The sequence below is a fragment of the Cladophialophora bantiana genome (assembly GCF_000835475.1).
Source record: "Cladophialophora bantiana CBS 173.52 unplaced genomic scaffold supercont1.4, whole genome shotgun sequence".
NCBI lineage: Eukaryota > Fungi > Ascomycota > Eurotiomycetes > Chaetothyriales > Herpotrichiellaceae > Cladophialophora > Cladophialophora bantiana.
In genome coordinates, this window is record NW_015971578.1 from 474,992 (window position 1) to 497,341 (window position 22,350).

At 52.4% G+C, this 22,350-nt stretch overlaps 2 protein-coding genes and 1 pseudogene across 3 annotated transcripts; 2 read left to right on the top strand and 1 right to left on the bottom strand.

Moving 5' to 3' along the window:
* Window positions 1–1,313: 1,313 nt before the first annotated feature.
* Z519_02970 lies at window positions 1,314–1,471 on the bottom strand (annotated as a pseudogene). The gene has a single exon. The product of its transcript is annotated as a tRNA-OTHER (tRNA).
* A 5,928-nt stretch (window positions 1,472–7,399) lies between these two features.
* Z519_02971 (uncharacterized protein) lies at window positions 7,400–9,067 on the top strand (the record flags this gene model as incomplete). The annotated part of the gene is made up of 1 exon (XM_016760724.1): window positions 7,400–9,067. One exon carries the CDS (start codon window positions 7,400–7,402, stop codon window positions 9,065–9,067), a length of 1,668 nt encoding a protein of 555 aa, XP_016622574.1.
* Window positions 9,068–20,030: 10,963 nt separating this feature from the next.
* Window positions 20,031–22,332, top strand: Z519_02972 (uncharacterized protein; the record flags this gene model as incomplete). The annotated part of the gene is made up of 2 exons (XM_016760725.1): window positions 20,031–20,061; window positions 20,090–22,332. The coding sequence occupies 2 exons, from the start codon at window positions 20,031–20,033 to the stop codon at window positions 22,330–22,332; spliced, it is 2,274 nt and encodes a 757-aa protein (XP_016622575.1).
* Window positions 22,333–22,350: the final 18 nt, after the last annotated feature.

Here is a 22,350-nt window from a genome sequence, read left to right on the forward strand (position 1 = left end):
GTGACACACCGATGGCGAGACCGAGAATTAATGCAAAGTCTGAGAAGGAGCTGTTGATATATGAATGCATCAATGCTTTCTTTGAAACTCCTCGAAACAAAAGAGAACCCATGCGGCTTTTTCCACCATGCAAAAGGCTTCTGCAGCACCACAGGACCTAGAACTTGTCCATTTTAAGCTGTCCAATCCTGGCTAAATCACTCTGGCAGATAGCTAGTGCGTTATCCCGTATATTGGCGTCGTGCGAGATAGCATTCTGCATCGAGCATGAAGAGCTTCCCCAGCAACCAAGATGGAAGTCACCGAGGTGGGATTGATCGAAGGATATGTGACCAGGCACTGGGAACAAGGAGAGGATTCGCCAGAGGGTGGAGCACGAAGGGGATAACTCAGTGCTGAGGGAAAACGCGTCGTATTAGCTGGTTTGGTAGTATTACCCCTAAGTGGTTACGAAGAGAGGAAGCCGCGAGCATCCATGGTGATATCGTACCCCAGCTACCTCTGAGAGCAGCGTGAAAAATCCAATAGGTATGCAAATACGAATCACCCACCCAGATCGATCTCTCATATTTCCACTTGGTAGATGCCAGCCGTGGTATTTTTCCTGCTGGTGTCTTGATCAAACGTGTTGGGCAAGGTAGTTTCTTATGCAAGTGCCCGGAGGCCCCAGGAGCCACCCAACATCACGAGAAGAGATCATTACACATATCTCTTTCCTTCGCTCTCTCCACGGTCTGGTGTCTGTTCGATTGGAATGCTAATCGGTTCGGGCGCATATGACTATGTATATAATTTAGTTGTCACTTGCAGCGGATGAGTATCCGGCCATGCCTAACCCACAGGAAGGAGATGCGCGTCGAATCCGTCCCTGATCAGGTTAAGCCGAAATGCTCAAGAAAAAGTCTCTCGATACATCCATCTACTTAGTATGGTCTTCATTTCTCCCTATGTATCTTGCTTTTCTGTTTACCTGCCGCCACCGCCAAAAAGCGAGGTCAAGGGGGATGTAGCTACCTAGCTAGGTAAGGTGCGTGAACATTTCGGTTGCGAACACCTTCAAGTCCATTTCCATCCGGGCCAGGCGGGAGAGGCACTTTCCTTGCTTGTTGCTTGCTTCCTGGACGAACGGTGGGCGGGCACGTAGTGTATAATTGTGTGAAAGGATGAATGGTGGATTGAGAGATGAAACACTCAGTCTCATAACTCATACCGACTTCACTCGTCTGGACACGAACACAAACACATACCTACCGTCTTCAGGCGCCTCGGCCCTTTCTCTCCCTTCTCAGCTCAAGCAAATATCTCCTTCACAGTGTCAGCGCTTGGATTTGAACCAGGGTCCCCTCGGAGAATCTGAGTTGCGCCTCTACTACTCTCCCGTCTGTGCCTCACGCCAACCAAAGCGGTGGTAGAGTCTGGAGAAGCAGGCGCCTCCCACAACGAAACGTACTAACCACTGCACTACGGTAGCTTATTCATTCATTTTTAGTTATGAATATCGGAGGTGTCTGGGGGCGAGAGCAGAAGATATACCGTCCTACTTTCCGAGAGTGTTCACTCGCTGGCAGTGAGTGAGTGAGTGAGTGAGTGACTGACTGACTGACCCCGGCTCGTCAAAGTCGGGGGTTGATAGTGTACAGTTGCCCTCCCAAAAGGGAATGGAATTCCACTCAGAGATATCGTCGCCCTTTGCTGATACAAGGGGGATATATGCATCCACCCGCGCTCCCCGGTCCAAGACGTTACAAGATAAGTATCCCGATGTAAGGAGGTACGTCCCTGTCCCAGTCCCTGTCCGTCGTTCCCTTGCAGACGGGAAGGGAGGGAGGGGCGGAGAGCCGCATATCTGCACGCGTCCGAGGACAGCCGAGCCAAAACCGGCCCCGATCGGTCTGGATCCCGACCCGGGAAAGATCAGGAGGGCAGCCGGACGGTGCATTGGTAGGGGTCGATAGGAGAGAGGGATCACAAGGGCCAGGGGAGATTTACCGAAGGGAGAAGGGAAAACGACATGATAATAGCCTTGGAGGGGAGAAGACAAAGCACACCTTGGATACTCTGCGCGCGCCTGTGAGATGGTCTCACTGGGGGACGTGTCGATACCGCCCCAGCCTCGGTCCTCGTTTGATTCTATTCTATCCCGCAAAACAAGGCTATTATTGCTCCAAAGCAGATAGACAAGGCCCCGAGAGAACCGTACAGTACGTGATTGAATCTATTCCATCCATACAGAGTTTCGCGTTGAGGCCCGTGGAACAGTACAACACAGCAAGGCTCATGTACACATGTGCGCCGATCGATCAAACACCACCATCCATGACATCCGAAATGCGCGGGATCTGGGATAGTCAACACAGTATCGGAGCATGCAGGGGGAAAGGAAATGGTATCAGGAAGCCTAGGTGGCCTGAGAGTCTACGAAATCTTGCGTGCGGCGACTGAGCAAAAAAGCGCAAAGAATGAACTTTTTCCCTCCTAGAACCGTCACTCTATGGTCAAGGGTCAGTTAAGGGATGGATGGTCAAGGGATAGATAAAGGTCTATGTCAAATTTCGATACGAGTTCGTTGACGTTGCGCAAAGGGGCGCGAGAGTTGCTTGTCATGTGTGTTATGCAAGGGGGAGCGAATGGTCCCATCCCCGTTTAGCGAGTTGGTTCTAGATGTGTATGAGAAACTTTCCCCATCTCCAGAGACAGACAGCTGGAATGATGCAGAACATTTTGACAGGCCTGTCCTATCCAGTCCATGACTTGGAGGAAATGAGGTTGAAAATGCCATGCCGCGCCAGGCCTTGCCACTCCCTGGCCGAATCCGTCTTGGTCGTGCGGAACTGGAATGGCTCTGTTCCTCTCTCCCTTGTGTCCCGTGACAGTACCCCGTATATCAGATACATGAAAGAAAATCGCGAACTGACACGTTTTTTTTTTTTTTTAATTTTTATTTTTTTGGTCCTGAAATCGACAAAAGCCCACTGGGGGATATGAAGATCAAACTTCGACGCCGTCAACAATCATATGCGCAAGCGTGCGTTGGCATTGTTGACCGATTCTCTCACCGAACGACGGCAAAACTTTGGGCCTCATTCCCGACGGTGTGGTCACATTGTCTGGGTCGGAAAAGAGAACCTAGCGAGCATTAGTGCTGGCTGGGACTAAAGATCGCTCATCTGCAAGCAAAGCGTAAGCGAGGAAGAGCGAAGGGAATGTCAAATGGGCAAAGAAGGGATCCGTGGCCGTGTCATATGTGAGATCAGACTGGGAGATCTGGGGAAGCAAGGACGCGCCTTCCAGCGTCCCCATCAATATCCGCCTATGTGTATGGATCCGCTGACCCAGAAATACGTGGGCCAGGTGTAATGAAAGAAAAGTTCTCCTCGCGACCTTGCCAGTGCTGCAGGAGTGAATGTAGTCACAGAGCAAAATAAGGGGGAGGATCATCGCTGATGACAGCAGAGAAGGCCTTTGGACTGTCGCCGAGAACTCGACCCAACCTTGGGCAACTGGACGCATTTCCGGATGTCAGGTCGCGATTGAAACTTCGGATGAAGCATTTGGCGAAGAAGCTTCGGCGGAAGGTGGTGAGGTAGTTCGGATTAGTCACGGTTATGGGTATCTGGCGCGAAAGAGCAAGGCAGGCCTGAGACACTGAGATTGGAAAGCGAGAAGCATTCGCTCAGACCATGACACAAGGTCGCGCACGGGCTATGCAAAGGGGGTTGCATGGGGTAACTTAGAGCATTGTAAAGGAGGGATGGAAGTTGAGTTCCAAGAGACACCGTAAAACGCCACCTCCAGGGAGGGTTATGGCCCAAAAGGAACAATGTGCAAGTTGGCAGTGACGACTGTGCTCTCGCGATACGAGGGTGTTGCACGAATGGCAAGGCTGCGAGAAGCGAGTAGCCTACCAGATCGTCAGTGACCTCCCCGAGATGCCGCTCATGACGAGTTTTGGGCTGGGGGGACGCGAGTGGGCTGCCCGCATGTGGGACACTATGACAACTTCCGTCAAATGGCCCCCTGCTTCTGCAAGGAATTGAGAGCCCGGGTTCCACGCCATGTCCGGCATATGCAAAGACTTGTTCCGCCGGGGCGAGTGGACTTAGCAGCTGGCAGCTGCATCGACCGCGTCGAGCACCAGCACAAATACTCGTAATAAGCAGTCATGGGGAAGGACTCAGGAAGAGAACTTTAATCAACCAGGAGTTGGTGGATTTGAGCCATCAGAAGCGAGAAGTCCCACCTCATTCGCTGGTCGGTGCCAGTTCCGGGACAACGGTCTGCGGTTGTGCGGTTCCGACTGTCCCACATATTATTGACCCGGGTGAAAGCCGGTGTCGGGGGAGCTCCAGCAATGGGATAGTGTGTGAAAGCTGCAGGAGGGTTTGTTCTGTGTCAGGATTTGCTGAATCGACAAGTTGCTCTTCCCTTTCGAGATGGAGCTTTGTCTTGAGAGGCCGATCACTGGCTAAATCGTGTTCGGCCTTGTTGGTGGTGGTAGCGTGACCATTTTCGACCGGAACGACCCTGAGATGTGATAGTAGGTATGTAGTTGCGAGGGGATTGTGCACAAAGGACGGCGAAATGTTTTGCGCAGCGAGCAGCAAAGGAAAAATGAGCCAGCCAATGGAGAGGAAGTTCGTTCCATTAACCACGACGGCAGCGAAAACCCGAGGGGAGAGAGGGCCGCGGATGTCATTGAATGGACGCCTCTAAGCCACAAACGCATGGGAGGCAGGGCCCTAACCGAATGCCGAGACGTGAAACTCGAGTCTGATGGGATACATTTACAGTGTGGCTGCTCCAAGGCTGCTCTCTAAACTTGCTGGGCGCAAAAGGGGAGGGCTGCTGATTTGAATACCTTCGACCGCATGCAGCATGCATAGCAAAAAAATATGGAGTAATGTAGATCAATTATCTGGACCCAGAAGGTAGAATGGCATGCTGCACAGAAAGACGTTCGTGCCATCCGATCAGGGCGTGGAAATTGGTCGATAGTTGCCCGGTGAGGACATGGCTGCTTCCGGAGGGTTGATCGGTGCCAGAGCGTCGGAACGACCAAGATTCCACATTTTTCCAGGTTAAGAAAAACCCTTTTTCTCTCACGCTTTGTCTTGGTGGGCACAGACCACACACCCAGCAAGCCATCCAACTCGGAAGCGACTTGGACTGTAGCATCGGCATGTTTTTGAACAACGACAACAATAAACAAGAAGGGTGTGAGGTAAGTCGGATACGTAAGGAAATGGATTTTCTCTGCGTAACTAGGGCACATGTCAAAGCAAGATTTGAGGGCTGGCGGGCAGCAGACCAGGTTCAGGTCCCAGTTCCACGTGCAGGTCGGAAAAGATCCCTCTTCTGTTTGATGTCCAGCTGACTCGTCTCCGCACCACTTTCCGTCTTTGTTTTTCCTTTTTTGCCCTGTTGATGGACATTTTCTTGCAACGCGCTTACGGAGAAGCTCTTGCCCCAGGTAGCGTCAACGGGGAAGCGGAAACCCGCTATGGAAGGGTGACATGCTTACTCGACCTGCTCCGTACTCGGTAGGTACTTCTCCTTACTGTTGGTGTGTCGGTGTAATATCCTTGTACTTGTAGTGGCTGGGAGAGATTACCTTTTTGGTGGGATTCAGCCTTCACCTCGTTCTCCGCCAATCGCCGCAGTATGAGGATCGAATGATTTCCATTCGCTCGAGTCGAGTCAGCTGGCTTGACGAGTTTTGGGATCTTCCTATAATCGTACGAGGAGAGCATGGTTGAGCCTTGAGACTTTGTGGTAGTAGGTTGATTATGTTGGTCAGTCACATTGACACCCTTAGCGCAAGTATAGAACCTGGTACAAATCAAATCTTCAAGGTTACGACTCTGCCAGTCGCTAACTGTGCCCTGGAAGTGCGTATCGACGTTGCACTCGAATCTCGTAGGGTAGGGAGAGGCGGTGGTACGGGAAGTACATGGGTAGAGAGGGCTGGACGTGTGGCTGAGGCAAAAACAAACCCCATTGCAGCAAGGCAAATATTTATTATTGGCATGTGACCAGCCTTGGAAACCACGGGAAGGGCTTCGAGACCTCACAACAGGGCCCACGAATACATTTATCCATTTGTCTCACATGTCACTCATTAGGTAGTTGATGAGTGGTCGGGTACGACAGTTTGTATCTCCGCCTATTTTTTCGACAAGAGAATAACAAAGATTCCTGATGGTCGAGTCGATACTCCGTCTTTGATGCCTGGCCAAAACAGCTGTGATGCCTAGCTTGGCTGTCTATCGGGCGGTTTAGGTGATCGGACTCCCCAAGACAGATGCAAGATGGGCTGTGTGGGTGGTGCCCTGGTGGCACCCAAGAGGTGGTGACGGATCCCCCCAATCCCAGGCCCGCGTCACCCATTTCCCCCCCCCAAAGGAGCCGTCAATCAGCTCCGAGCACTCCCCGAGCGATTGTCGGTCTCCTGGCTCCTTGACTTCGGGGGGGGCCACTCGCCCCCAGCTGGTATCGGCTTCGGTCATTACATCTGATACCAGTGGATCTTAGTGTATTCACTAAACCCTGGGTCTTTGGGCTGCCAAAACGTCTTTTGCCGCCCCTCGGTGTCCCCCAATCCCTCTTGTTAGTACCTAATCCCTCTGGCTAGTTAAGCTAGAGCCCCCCTTTCCCCCTTGTCCTTTCTAGGCTTTCTCCCACTTTTTTGCCTCGTGTCTCGAACCTTGCACCATTACCCAATAACCACCTAGTGAAGGACGTAAATCTGCAGTCACCTTTTCTCACTTGGCTAGCAGCAGGAGTCTCTCGCCCTCTCGAACTCTGGTCTGTCCACCCGAGCACTGGTGGCAGAGCAGTGTCCACCCCATGCGCCAGCTCTTGCACCCCTGCTCGCTTTTTTCGTGCCTTGTGCCCTGGTCTCTTGCTCCTTCTGCAACTCACCACCTCGAACGCCCACCCCCTGCAAGTTGCACACCTGGTCCGGACTTGCGGTCCTTATACCGGGCGTCCCCATCCGCAAAGCCCCATCATCATTTCTTCACAACCGCGCTCTCACACTTACACACACACTCACTCACTCAACCCACATACCTCAACACCACCACCGCACACACTCTCTCCCATCGATACACCACCCGTTCGACCTCAGCTTCCGTCTCACCAATCCTTTATCTCGCCCTCCCCCTCGACTTCTCAACTTGTCCGCTGGGTCAAGTCCTCTGAACACGTCCGTTCTTGATCGGCCCGAGGTTTCGCATTGCGTCACAAGCCGATCCCACCAAATTCCCACCCGTTTGCGGACTGCAACTTCTGCGAGCGCCAGCACTACTGTCCTTATTTTATCCCTCTCAGAATCCCTTTTTCGGCGTCTCAACGACCTCGTCTCTCTCCTGCCCTCCCGACGAAGTTTCCCATCAAAATGCCGCCGCGCAAAATCCCGCATGTCCTGTACCTGGACAGGGGCAAGATGCACCATATCGACCCGTCAAATGCCTGCAGTTTAATGGCAATGTGGTCAATGTTCTCCAAGTGCTCAGAAACGCTGGACGAGGGTCCTCGGTTAGAAAACTTGAGTTGGCGGATATGGTCGCGAGAGTCATTATGTGTTACACCCATCGACTCCTCTCCACCGAGGGCCAGCCAGGTGCCGTCGCTCTCAAATTCATGGTCGTCAAACGATAGTCTGAGCGAAGGACGATGCAGCCCAGCCCCCGCCAGGAGTAGGTACCGGTCCCGGTCCCCTCCACAGGACGACTGCTCCAGCTCCCTCTCAAAGTCTCGACATCTGAGTCCTCTCACACTGGAAAAAATTGTAGCTTCGATCCAAGACAAGACCGATCTATGTCCTCTATCTCCTTCACTCGAGGCCAGCCGCCCGTTCACGAAAGTGCCAATCCTCAGAGAGCAGACATCGGGCAAGCAAGCCAACGAAGCAGAAGCACAGCCTCGAACGGGGATGAAGAATCTCCAAGATTCCACCGACTCATGTCTCTCCAACACCACCACCACAACATTAAGTACAGCTCGTCAGAGCGAGCATCGTGATTCCGACACTTCGGTGTCCTCGGATGGCCTAATCCCAAGTGGTTCCGTTGTCCATGGATTTTCTCCTGTTGCCTCCTCGTGTCGTTCCCGCACAACCAGCTCGGGTATGAAGACACTTGCGCCGTCCAAGCTCATCCCTCAAGCCAAAGGTGCCCTCAAATCGACGGCCATGTTCACACTGGGGGGCTCTTCCGAGGATGACGAATCCTCATTCGAGCAGCGAGTCCTGTCCGTCAAAGCCCCGCCTCAAAGAAGCTCACTGTCTCAAAGTCTGAGCAAGCAGAACCTGTCGGAGCGCAAGAGTGACTTGCCGCCCAAGAGAACTTCTTTCCGGGATGTCGTTGCCGAGCGGAGAATCCAAGAAGACGCTGAAAACGACGAAGGGGCCATCGCAAGCAGCGACGAGGAGGATGATACGGACGAAGTTGTGGAATCAGCCATTGACGAGGACGAGGAAGACGGCGATGACTGGGAAGACTCAACTTCGGATGATGGCAAGGCTGTCCAAGAACCCCATCTTTTCCGGCGTGTCGATAGCCGCAGTGTCTTGCCGTCGCGCCGCTCCATGCTGACTTTGGCCCTGAATAAAGGCCGAGCAGGCCTAGCGCACGCATATTCTCAACCCACACTACATCGACCAAGGCAAACGTCGCCTCCACAAGGGCCCTCATATGCAAACTCACCTGACGAGGAGGACGGCATGATGATGCAAACGTCAAACCGGCCACCAATCGCCATTCCACCCCCCAAATCATCCTCCAAACCCGTGGCCCATTCGCCACGGACGACAAGACGTAACATGCTGTCGACCGAGTTAACCGAGTCTCTACGCAAGAACCTGCTCTGGGAGAGACAGCAGAAGTCTCAAACTGTCAATGCTTTTCTCAAGCGTAGCAGAAATGCCCAGTCTATGGCGAATCTCTCCTGTGCTGCCCAAGCTGGAGGCCCTCCTGTCCTGCCTGCGGCCCCTGTGGTGGACTCGTCCAAGGACGACGCCTGGACGTTTGATAACACTTGGGAGTACCATACCAAAGGCTGGTAGGCCTGGGCAGCGAGCGTCTTTTGTCACCTCTTGGTGTTTTTGATATTCTTTGCTTGGCTTTTATTTTTTCTTGTCTGCGTTCTGAGCGGGGCTATGTTGTTAATGTGCTTTACGACCATTTACACCAAACTTTACGATTGGCAAGTCCGGAAAACGGCAAGGATGGTGAGGCCTGGCCCCATCCATGTACAAAGGCGCATTTCGGACCATTACTCTTTTATGGAGGCGGCTCAAAAGTGACCAGCATTTTTTTATTGTGTTCGATGAATGGAGCTAGATACAACTGACCTCAACGCTACGGAAGAGCTATCAGCTCGTCAATGGGTAATGCTCTGATTCATCCAGATCTGTACTATACTAGGATTATACCAGATAGCTCGGGCTAGGTTGGTGGTATGTAGTTGGCTGAGGAGAGGAGAGCGAGTGAACATGTACCATCATCAGAGATCCAATGAGACGTGACAAATCATCTTGACGGTTTCCTCAAGCACGTAATATAGTCTGGTAACGAACAGCTTTCCTTTGAATGATGGGGGCTGCTGTGATTGGCCGCAGCGGCATATCTGGCATACATTGATGACCTGTCCACGTTGTCCACTCTGATGCATGGCGGTGTGTTCATGTGAGTAGTCAGTACCGACGAATAAGTCCCTTTTTTGCCAGGCTGGCTGGTCATGGATGGAGCTCGTTTGCCACGTGAATATGATCAGGGAGGCAAACATTGTGGGTGCGAGGTTACTTCTCTCTACAGGGTACTTGTGCAAGTCAGTGAGTGGGTGGGTACACCTTGGGTATTTTGCTTGTGTGTATCTAGGTACTGAGTATGTAGGCAGGAGATCTCGACTGCGTACTGTGCAGTAACATGTCGAGGTACCTTATGGAGTACGGGGAGTCCATGTGAAGTAGTATGTACCAACCTACCATTACTACATACTACATGGCAGTACAACATCTATACCGGGGTGTCCCCGCCCTTTCTTTTTCTCTCTCTTTTTTTTTCATCTTCTCTTTCCCCTTCTCTGCCTATTCGTTTCCCACTGATCTTCAGAAACAAGTGCCGAAGCAATTGCGGTCTGGGTCCGCCGTCTCCATCTGGTCTGGTCTGGTCCCGTCTCCCGTTTTGGTGTGGAATCAGGGGATGGATGGATGGGGAAGGCGGCCGACCGGACCACCGAACGAGGACGAAAACCATCAACGGTAATAATTGGACGAGGGGATTCGGGAAAAAGACTCCGAAATAACAACAAATGAAATAATGAATACAATGAGGAGGGGCTCTTGCGAGTGGAAGGCACTCTACCAGGCTGCCTATGGGTAGAACGTCTTGAGTATTTAGTGCGTGCCCGATGACCTGAAGAAAAATGCTCGGGCGCGGCCGTAATAACCGTGAGGCTGAAACGGGGGATCTCTTGTCGGCTGTGTGTGTTGGGTCGGCCCTTCTTCTCCTTGTCCTATTCGGCCTGGGATTGCTGCCTGACCCGACCCGACGTCGGCAGAGCCAGCGAAGCAAGCGCAACGAGCGAGCAATTCTCTAGCCTGCCTTCTTGGCAAGTCACTTGAAACGTTTCCAGCTAGCTAGTCTAGCTAAACTAACCGAGTCAGTCAGTCCCGTGCTATATGCTGACTTTTATCCGAAAAGGCGAGTCCACCATGGGGGGTGGTTGTTGTTGTTTTTCGCCCTGTGACAGACACACATGCCCGCACACCCATACGTGAATACACATGCAGAGCAGTTGTATGGGCGAGTTAGTGACAGGAGCGGCGCAGTAGGATTGATTCAGGCCCGGAGAAAGAAGTCAAAGCATGAAGAGAAGGCCAAAAGAGGAAAGAAAAGGGATGGGATGTTGCCGACGACTATGCGGCCATGTGACCCATCCCCGTTCTCATCCTCTCGGCCCATCTATACGTACTCGGTCAATAATGAAAAGCACGGCAATTCCATAGTCAAAGGGCCAAGAAAACTGGAAAATACGTAAATCGTCGCAGGCCACGGTACTAATAGGACTACAATTTTTCGAATGGGTGTTTCGGCTAAAAGATGTTGTTGTTGTTGTTGTTGTTGTTGTTGTTCCACGGCAGACAGCCCTTTTTGACCCCTTTTCCTTTTCGTCGGCAGTTCTTTTCAGGCTCGATGCAATGGGAATGACGAGATGATGGGTTTGTTTCACGGCCTTGTGGTCTCGGCACGTTCAACCCTTATAGTATAGGTCCAGGTCACCAAAGAAAAACAAACATACCGAAGGACCAACCAAAAGACAATGCTCCACACCACACCAGACTGAACACATAATACGTGGCACGGTAAGCGGGGAGATGATTAAGCGCCGCCTCGCCAGCCGGTTAGTTGGCTAAGAGGAGAGATGGAAAGGCAACTGGGGGAAATGGAAATGGGAGGACGGGGGAATGGAATATGGCCGGGAGGTAGTCACTCGGAGGTTAGGCACCCGGGAGAATGAAGGAGAAGGAGAAGAAGTGCAATGAAGTAGACCAAGTTCATGATGGTGGTGGAGGTTAACGACGACTATTTGCCGCGGCCAAGGCGGAGGTTGTCCTGTCACTTATTCCCGTCGTCCTCCCGTTCCTACACCCATAACGTAGTCGTAGAATACGAGTTCGCGGTACGAGAGAGGGTAATGGAGAAAGATGACGAGAATGAGAACAAGAGGGTAAGGGTGGTGAGCACAAAGTCATTGAAGGAGAAGAACCAAGACGGGGAAAGGAGATACGGAAATCAGTGGATGTGAGATTTGCGCGTGATCAGGTACCGAGGTATGTACCCACGAGCGGATAGGGCACCCGGATGAGGTACTGAGGCTGGTACCTGGTACCTGCGGCTACCTGCAAGTACCTAGCCAAGTACCTAGGGAGTGTAGAGGCACCCTAGTACCGAGTACATCGCCCGCCATCCTTTGCCTCGCCTAGGCTGTCCCATAGCTTTTGCAAGTCCTTACCGTATTATCTGCAAGGAGAAGTAGTCCTGGAAAACCCCATTGTTTCAAGTTACCTGGAAGCACTAATAGGTAGCCAAAAGCGTATGTCACGGGTAGCGGAACATATGGCGCCCATGAGGAACATCAAAGGGGTACAGAGTCCGAGGTACCTGGACCGGACTCGACTGAGACTAGGCCTGGGACATGGGGATTTTGGAGCACCAGGGGCGCTGGAAATATCTCGACCCTGGGCATTTCCCACGATATCTCCGTTAGTCCATTCCGGGTTACACATTACAATCTTCGCAGGAGAGAGAAAAGAGAAAGGGAAAGAAGAAGGCAAGGCAAGGCAACGCTGAGCCCCAACATGCCCCCCTCATATGGGAGCGGAGTCACAAAGAACCTGGGGAAAAAGGATGGTATGGTGAGGATCAGGGTCGGGGTCAGGATCATGCTCGAAGATTCGTTTGCTTCGTCTCGTCATCCTAGTCAGGTGGACGTTAGAAAATGAGAAGTAACGACAAAGTACGTACGTATGGAGTAGGAGAGGGAAATGGGAGAGGTCCGGAGATGCGGAGGAGAGCATGGCCAAACTGTAGTTTGACTGAGAATCACGAGAAGAGAAAAGGAAAGGAAAAGGGGAAAGTTAACCCACCATAGCCCTAATCCTTGACCAGATTTTCAAACCTGCTGACATTCAAAGGCGTAGGAGGTGAACAGGATCAAAAACGGAAATCAAACATGGAGATCAAAGTAATGCAAGCAAACTCAAAAGGTGAAGCGAGGCGGGCTGGGACACATCATGTGAGGCTGAGGCCGAGGCCCTGTTCACAGGTACCAGGCCATGGTCCACGATGTATTCTACAAGTAGGTTTCCCCACCCGCAGTAATGTGTTCATGATAGCAAGCACTTGTACTTGTAGTAGGAAGCAGCGATCCGTGGCCGAAAAGAGGTAACTCACATATTCAACCATCGCAGTGGCCAGAACTGTAGCAAAGGGCCTAGAACATGCCTGATATTGTGGGGTACATACACGCCTGGTCGTTTGTGGGCGATGGCTGTGGCTGCCGAGAGTCTGAGACACGGGACCAGCGCAGTGTAGCGAAAGCGCCACCGGATGCTCCGGCGGTCTCGCTTGCTGCTTGCTATGGAACAACCCATCTCAGCATGGGCAGGACAAGGAAGCAACTTTTGGTAAACGACCAGCATGAGCTCGGCTCGAAGCGAGGGAGCCTGGATTCTTCGAACCCGCTCTCTGTCTCTGTGTGTGCGAGCGTACCTAGTATTTTGATTCCCGCTGAAATTGCCGCGGCAGCAATTGGCTCCTTCAATGGCTAAGGAGGAGGGAATTATATAGTGCCGTTGCAGGATGATCAGTGAGTCCAGGTATCCATTGGTCCCCCAGGAACGAGGCTGGTTGGTGGAGCACGGCACAAAGACTGCATGCAAAGATCAGCAGATGTACTCGGTACAGAAGTATCTGTTCCAGCCATAGCAAGGAACAAAGAGGTTTGCCAACAAGCAGAGGCAATTATCACAGATTTTCATCCCAATCCGGAATTCATCCATCTCCCCGTGAGTGGTTCGATATTCGCAGATGACAGTAGCTGATTGGATTTGCACAATAAAAAAGGCTTCACGGAGACTTCCCGTGCGAGCCGCAAAGGCAAATGATCGTGCTCACGTGACCATGAAGGCGGAAATGAACTAGGAGATACATCTCACATTATTAAGTAAACTCGGTGAAGCAGCCCCCGATTTGCATTTAACAAACCCCCGGACGTTGAAGATGCAGGGGCGTCCCTTGCTGCTAGCAATCCACAATACCGGAACATGGTCTTGCCTCGTACAGAAGTCCCACTTGCACATGCAAAAAACCAACCGCCCGGTTAATTCGCCGGTTTTCTTTCAGCTGACGCGGCAATCAAATTTTAGGATGGCGAGATGAAAATCCCCAACTGCGACGAATGTCGATACGCCGTCAAATCTAGTCAATACGCGGCTGACATTTTTGGAGATGTGTCGGTGGAACTGAGTATTGAACTGTCACGCGGGCCATGACTCGTTTGTGATTCTTCAAAAGTCATGCCGACTACCAGGCTTCTTCTTCCCGCAATTTCAATAATCTGACCCGAATGCCGAAGCCGTGACCGGAGTTGCACTCTGTCCGCGGCAAAAGCGCCAATGTGATGCCTAGGTACATAAGCTGTTATTGGACAAGACGATATGCCTGGTAACCTGGCCTTTCTGCCTGCTTGTTCCGATCCATGTTCGTCTGCCGCGGGGAATCTATCCGAACACCCGAGGTTTGGGCAGGCAGCCTTTGAGTATCTACTTGTACTTATTAGTACATAGGTACAGTTGATCTGAGCAAGAGCGTCACCCCTTTTTGGCGTAGTCTGATTGCTTGCTCCATGATGTTTCCAAAGGGCTTCAAATTCGCTCCCGCTATTGTTGAGTGAGCCGTGGCCAAGGGCCATGGGCCATGGACGTGACTGCAACGACACAAAGATTCCAGGGGTAAAGATCGTTTGTGCTGAAAAGTCGGATATTGGTCCCCCACCAGCCCCACACGACCCCAGAGGAGCAGGACGATTATGGGGCTCTCGAAGGGGTTTCTCTCCCTTGATCTTCCCCATGCAGTTCCAACAAATGAAGGCACGAAAACAGAAGGCAAGAACCAGTCAGGCGCGGCTCGATAATGCGGTCAGGACACGCCGCGCGTGGTAGCATGTTTTAAGAGAGATCACCGCTTCTCTGCGCATGATGCTCCTAACGTAGCCGTTTGCCAATTTCCTGCTGCCTTTTCCATCCTGGTCACAAGGCAGTTCCTGAACTGAGGTCAAAACCGTTGGAAAGCTCGGGTGCAAGGTCATCATTCTTGTCGTCCCCATGACAGTGTGCTGCAACGCTGGAGGAAGGGGTCGAACGATTCATTTCTGGAGAAGTGGTCCGATACCGTTGAAGGGGCTATATCTATGATATTGACACTACCGAATAGGTAGAGCAGAGGCGTGGGCCACCTGGGGTCAGCTGTCCAAGTTTCCTCTGGCTGACGGCCGTCGAGCAATATGAATGCGAGCAGCTACTTCTCTCGATTCTTATCGAGTCAGCACATCACCCAAGACTAGGCAGTGCAAATAAAGTCATCTGCAACGTTGCAGGGGTCCGTGTTCAGTCGGTGCGAGATTCCATAGAAAAGAGCGTGCTTGCTGTGTCCCTGCCTACAACAAGTGCCAGGAGACATAAGAAGTAACCAGAACATATTGATGTCGATCTAGGATGTCCCGACACTCCGCGACGAGGCAAGAGGGTGTGGCTAGCATACATCGAGGGGCGCACAACATTTTTAGTTATTCTGTGGGGTAACGGCAGATCATTTACCCTGCAGAACAAAAATGCTTTCGAACTCCCCATTATTCCAAAAGGAACCTTTGCATCCAGTCCCCCTTCAGTGCGCTTTTTCTGTTGGAGTGATAAACAAAGCAAGGCTCATGACCGCCACGTCGATCTCCAGCGTATCCGGTCATCTTCGTATTCGTTCTTTGGGACCGTTCTGGCATGATTTCACCGCTTTAGGACCTTTCGAAAAGGGGGATGTAACCTCAGGTAGGTAATTAGGTAGGTAGGTAGGCATGTTCTTGTAAGCCCTTTAGTTAGTTAGCGGAAGTTGAGAAGGAATAGTAACAGTGGAAGTCTATCTCGCAGACCCCAAGGAGCAAGGAGCCGGCAATGTGGGTTGACAATAAGGAATAACCTTTAGACGCAGATCTATGGAGAGAGAGAGCGAGAGAGCGAGAAGAGATCGTGCTTAGCATTCGGCTTAGCAACGGTAGGCTTTGGCCCGCCACAGGCAAAATAACGGCGATTATAATTGCTCACTGTTGCCCTTTACATCTGCGCCTGAACCGGTGTGATGTAATACTTGGTAACATGCCACAAGGAGCCCTAGTCGGTGCCTTCGAGGTAAAGGTAGAAGCAAACCTCCGCACTGGTGTAGATCAGATACCTACATCAGGGATGCTCGAGTTATGCAAGGCCAATTCCCCCGTTGTGCAAATTATGTGAGGACCACGACGACTGAGCAAAGAGTTCTAAAATGGTTCTGGAAGGTACGAGTCAGTCAGGTGGGACATTCTTTCGGGCACAAGTAACACCCTGGATGTTTCAACTGGGCAAACCTCTGCTGGACGGTGGACTTTAGTTGGCTAAGGCTGTGACTGGAAATACTAGGGGAGTAGGTAGGGAGGTACTATTACCTTGTAGTAAGGCACTTGCCATTGGAACACAGCCATGCCGCGCCGATTTGAATCAACGGTGCGCTGGTGCTGTCTCCGCCCCTCCCAAAATCAAATGCTCCGAGGTCGATGAGGCAACATTTACGGGATAACTACCTAGCCCATTTATGTAGCTAGGCTGCCCCATCTTTATCAGCGTCGACTTTGTGACTCGACTTCCTGTTTCGGCAGTTAAAATGGGAAAAGGGCTCCCAAACCCCTTAGAGCCAGCACTAATGTCGACTGCCAACCCAAGCCGTAATTAATTTGAACACATTGGTCTGTGGGGGAGGTCCGGCAACCAGGTATCCGGTTAATGTGGGACCTGCATCGGCATATCGCGAAAGGCCGGGGGGAAACACACCCCCTTTAGTAAGTGAAAACGGCTGCGATACTACTATCGCCCACTTCATTGCCCGTGGGAGGAGCATGGTAATGAGACCAAAATCGGAAAGGTCTATCAGTGCTCTCGTCAAGAACTAGCAAGCGAGGTTGCTGCTGAACAGGGGAGGGAATTGCAAAGCCTGCGGCAGCGCTTTGAAGTAAAGAAGTCGCCAAACAATCTTGCAGAGCAAAACCTGGCGATACATAAATTCCTTGCTTCATCAAGTCCATAAGGAAGTATAGACAAGGCCCCGTTGCACATGTTGACGAGGGAAGCGACAAGGATAGAGACATCGAGTTAGCTTTCTACTGCTGGGTCAATGCATCCCCCGCTTAGCCGGAGTCTCAAATTGCAAGGCAAGGGTCCAAGTACGAATGCATGTATCGAGTAACTTGGGAGATGCCATGCAGCTACCAATGATAGACACCACGGACACGATTGCCGCTCAGCTCTTGGAGGCTTGAAATAAAAGCACATGAAAATGTCATGCAACTGTCCATCCTGAGTTTTAGACCTAGCATTCAGAAAGAGCATTATGGAATTAAATGCATGTGAAAACATTAGACACCCCTGGAACATCTTCGGGGGCTTGTGAGAGACCACAGCACAAGTTCGAGTAACCAAGCTGCGAGTCAGAAAGCTAGGAATATGCTCAAGGTACCCTATAATCGAGGGTGGTGTTTGCTGGCCTCGGGCCCGAGTGATAGCGGTGCGAGCGCACAATCAGGCGGTCAATGTCGCAAGATCTTGCCTATCTGCCTATCAAGGACCTGTCCATGACGAATCAGCCGCCGCTTCCTACCGCGTGAATACCTGGAGCTGATCGACATCGTGAGGATTCACGTCGCGGCGTCGGAGTTAAAATTGATTGTCAATGCTGAGTAGGCACTTATTCTTCGTGCATCGAGGCGTCCGCGGAAAAGGGACAGCCAGATGGCAGGGCTCGGAGTATGCATCCAGTCAGGGGAGGGTAGCACTCATAGGTCCGAACGAAAGGTCCGCTCTCGCAACAGCTATCTATCGCATGATCCGCTAATAACAGACAGTCACACATCGAGAAGAAGGAAGGAGGAAAGAGAGGATAAGGTGGTGAGAAATGGGTAGCGGGTGACCAGGCTGTGGAGCCGAGGAGCGCGCCGAGCTCTTTGCCCAACGGGAACGGCACCTTCCGCGCCGCACACACGGGGAAGGGGGGGGGGGCGTTGTGAAATGCCTAACAAGTACTTAGGGTACCAATGATAAGCGAGCAGGGTGATTTTAGATGGCTGGCTCCCGAAGATGCATGTTCCGGTGATGATCGATCCGCACTAAGCATCCCGAGGCAATGGGTATGCGTGTGTGTGCATAGCATACCTACCAAGTAGTATGGAGGGCCGACGGCAAGGCTCCACGTGGGATGTCTTGATAGCGATACGCCTAGACATAGCCTATCCTGCCAGCTCTGCCATAGTTGGGATGATGACCGATCTCTCACTTTTGACAATAAGAAGGAGGTGGCTGTTTGATGTGCCACGGGGCTTGGAGAGGGGCGAATGGAGATGGGATCAGAAGGAACGTTTGCAGGAAATTTCAGTTAATTCGAGCAGGCTCGAGCTCGCCCTGGTGGTCGATTTTAGGGACGAACTGGCTTTGGGGGAGGTGAGTCGCCCAGTAGGATGGTAGTTTAGTTGATTGATTGCTTGATTGATTGATGGAACCGATACCAAGGAGAAGGATTGCTTATGCGAGTAGTCAAAGATAGGTAGGTGGGTTTGGGGGTTAGTGATTAGGCGGGCGGCAAAGTTGGGCGGTAGGTGTAGGGAAGGCCAGGGTGGCAAAATAAGGGGGGGGAGGCGGAGGCCTCTACGTACCTCAGTGATTAGCCATGTCGCAGGCAGCTGGTAGCACTGTCACTAGGCGTGCTAGGGAAGGTACTCTCTCCTTGGTCCAAGGCTGTGACTTGGTTAACCACGCCGGGCCAGTCGCTGGCAACGAACTGGTCACGTTCCCCCACGAATCTCCCTCGGAGTTGGACTGTATCACGACTGGGATAAAAATATGTGACCATGGCATCCGTAACGGCCCAAAAGATCGGATACAAAACTTACAGAATTCAGGTTCTGATACTCTCTCTTACCATACAGAAGGTATCGACCCGAAAGAAGAATAACAAAGTTCACTGCATGAAAGAGATGATCCAGAGGGTGCGAGGGTGGTAGCGAGAGACAAGTGAAGAGAGTGAGTACTAGGTGCGAGGTTTGCCGCACCATCGTCGCTTTGTAGGCGGTGATGTCACCCCTCCTATTTCGAGTTTTCACTTCGACTTCACTTCCACCTCACTTCTACTCACTTCTGCCGCAGTGTGGTCGTATATGAGAGTCATGTTATGACTGAATGAAAGTGAGTGAGTAACTGAGTGAGTCGACTCTTCTCTGCCACACCCTCACCGAATGACTCAATCTTCGTCGAAAGGTAAAGAAGTGCAAGGTTGTGAGTTTGCCTCTCTGCATCACTTGATCACTTGCCCTTCTTTTTCCTCCTGCTCCTCCTTCGCTTCTCTTTTCCCTTCATCTCCTCGCGATCTACATCTAGATTTGTCCCGTCCCCATCCCCCAGCAGCCATCACCCATCACCCTTGATCAGATTCGGAAGCTTATCATCCGCCTTTTTTCTCTCCTTCCCTCATTCCCAATAACCGAAGCAGCACTTGGTCGGCCGACCGCCCCCGCCAGCACTCCCAGCGGTTCCATCACCTGGCCGAGAAACGTGAATTCAAGGAACCTTTGTTGATTGAGTGAGTAGCACTTGTCTGCCAGCTCATCAATCAGCATGTCACTTGACAACGCCAGCCTCAGTAAGCCTGCAGCTCCTTTGTTGCCTCGTCCAGCTTCGCCTTGCCTTGCTATGCGGGCCAAAACCCTTTGCCACCATCCGAGGCCGCCCCCAACCCTTTCTAAACACCTCCGGGCGCCTCCACGTCGAATCCCTTTGTAGCTTGGGGTGATTGGGGGAAGGGGGCCCGGTGGTTCAGCCGATGAAACACTCCCCATCGGTCATCTGACTGCTGAGTTGTTCCCAGCTGCTGATCGCTTATTGCGCATTGCGCCCAACATCCAGGCACCAGCCGTGTCAGCACCCAAATTGAGCATCAACCACCCCCTCAGAACCCAACGCCAGTCACGTCGACACCGGCTCAATCACAGCCGAGGGTATGTCGCTTTTTCAATACAAGCAAAGGTAATCACTCTTCTGTCTTTTACTCTGCAATTTTTCCATTGGCCCAGCTGGTGTAATAAATTCCTCCAATAGCCTAAATTCAAACATGCACAGCATGCTGTGTGATGCCTGGCTTAGCAGCTGTGCAGATCACTGGCCATTTCGTACCCTCAACATGGATTCGGCCATCAACGAAATGACTTCACGTGATAACCCAGCTAATCATCCTCCCAGGTTGTCGAGCTGGTTCGCAATGCCCGTTCAGACATCTTCAGCCCAAAGACAGAGTCACAAACCCTAGGCCAAAACCAGACCCTCAACAGGCCGAAGGTGCCCGAGGCCCCTCGGTCGTGCAAGAACGCCTGGCTCTGTCTCACCAAACCAGGGCGTTGGTCTCTGGCTCGTCTCCAACTCAGAGGCCCCTATCCCAACTCCAGCAGAGCAATCCGCGTGAGTTCCAGCTGGGTCAAGTGATTAGGAGGTTTTCTCCCATTCGGAGAGACACGCCTGGTGACACTACCTTGTCCTTCGCCCTGGTCCCATCGGATCCAGACTTTCCATTCGAGCTTGAAGGTGGTCTTCATTGCATCCTGACCGTCCCTGCACCGTATCCTCAGAATGGCAGACCGACCATTAGAGTCACAAATGCCGAAATGGCCCGGGGTTTCCAGATCAACGTGGAAAAGGGGTTTGACAGCCTTGTCCAATACTCACCGAACAAGACGCTGTTGGCGCTCTTGAACGAACTGGACAAGCACCTTGAGAATTTCTTGACATCCGAAAAGGCTCAGACCATCAAGATCATTGCAAATGCCGACAAGAACTCCAGAACCCCTGAGCCTGTGCCACAAGTAGCCCGCCTGCCCTCCCCGCCCCCCATATCCGTGGCGCCGCGTCCACCACTTTGGACCACCGTAGACAGGTCCAGCGCCTTAGAGAAGAGGGAAGCTGATGTCCGTCAACTCGAAGCTCGCATGGGACGAATTCCGCATTACTCTAAAAGCCCTGATGGAACGACTTTCAACATTCCAATACAAGTGGCCAAATCGGACCGCCTCCCTCTTCACCTACAACCGCTCAGGGAAGTCACGCTGATTGTCCCGCGCCTTTATAACCTGGAGCCTTGCACGGTGCTACTGAAAGGCGTCAGTGGGTCAGAAGCTGAGAATGTTCAATTGGCTTTTGAAAGACATGTCCGAAAACACCTGGACATGACCCTCATGGCTCATATCAACTACTTGACCCAGAATATTCATTCAATGGCTTCGGAGATGGTACAGACCACAGCTCGGACGACACCAGCAGATACCCCAGGTCCACAGCAGCCTCGGGTCGAAGAAACACAGCAGGGGGTGTTGACAGAGGAGGGTGTAGAAGAACCCAGAGGGTTGATCTCGGACGAAGGCCGACCACATGTGAAAATCATCCCTCGACCTCCTGAATGGGACCGACAGGGTTCTGGGGACGATTCTGAATCGTCTTACGACTCTGGCGAATTCTCCAGCTCTGAAGATGAGGAACAAGCTGACGACGAGGAAGAGGCTGACCCAGGCGGAGCGGCTCTTCCAGTCTCATCAACTGCGACCGAAAAGGGAATCCATATTTCGTTCCCCAATCTGGAGCTCCATAACATCGAGCTTCTGACCTTGGCGTCCCTATCCCTGTCCGTCAAGTGCCTGCGCTGCAAGTGTCATCTCGACATCTTCAACATTAAGCCCGGCGGTGACGCAACTAGCTCTTCAGCGTCTAGTGTGCGAACTGATTCCTGCCCCAAATGCACCACACCATTCACAGTCTCTTATACATCCAATGCCTTGCATGCCAACACCGTCCGGGCGGGCACGATTGATGTCACAGGCTGCACGATCACCGACCTCCTCCCGTCGGTCTTCCAACCCACCTGTGCATCTTGCTCCACAACCTTCCCGGTCCCCCCGGGCATGGTCTCCGTACGGGGCGACACACCGATCCAGGTGTGTCGGTCGTGCCACGCCAAAATGACATTCACGATACACGAGGTCAAGTTCCTCCGCGTGTACCACACCTCCTCAGACACCCTCCCGCTACGGCGGCCGAAGAAGGAAAACCTAGGCATCTCTGCGGGCACGCCCCTGCCGGACAACGGCACCTGTGCGCACTACCGACACAGCTACCGCTGGTTCCGCTTCAGCTGCTGCCACCGCGTGTACCCGTGCGACCGGTGCCACGACGCCGCCGAAGCCCACGTCAACGAGCACGCCGACCGCATGGTCTGCGGGTGGTGCTCGCGCGAGCAGAGGTTCCGGAGCGAAGACTGCGGTGTCTGCGGGCGGAGTGTGATCAGACGGCGCAAGGCGGCTGGCGGGTTCTGGGAAGGCGGCAAGGGCACGCGCGACAAAGGTCTGATGAGTCGCAAGGAAAAGAGGAAGTATAAACGTCCTCGGGGGAGCGCAGTGGGTTCCGCCGCGGCCGCGACGAAAAAGGATGCTGCAAAGTAGTCTATTTTGGACTCGCAC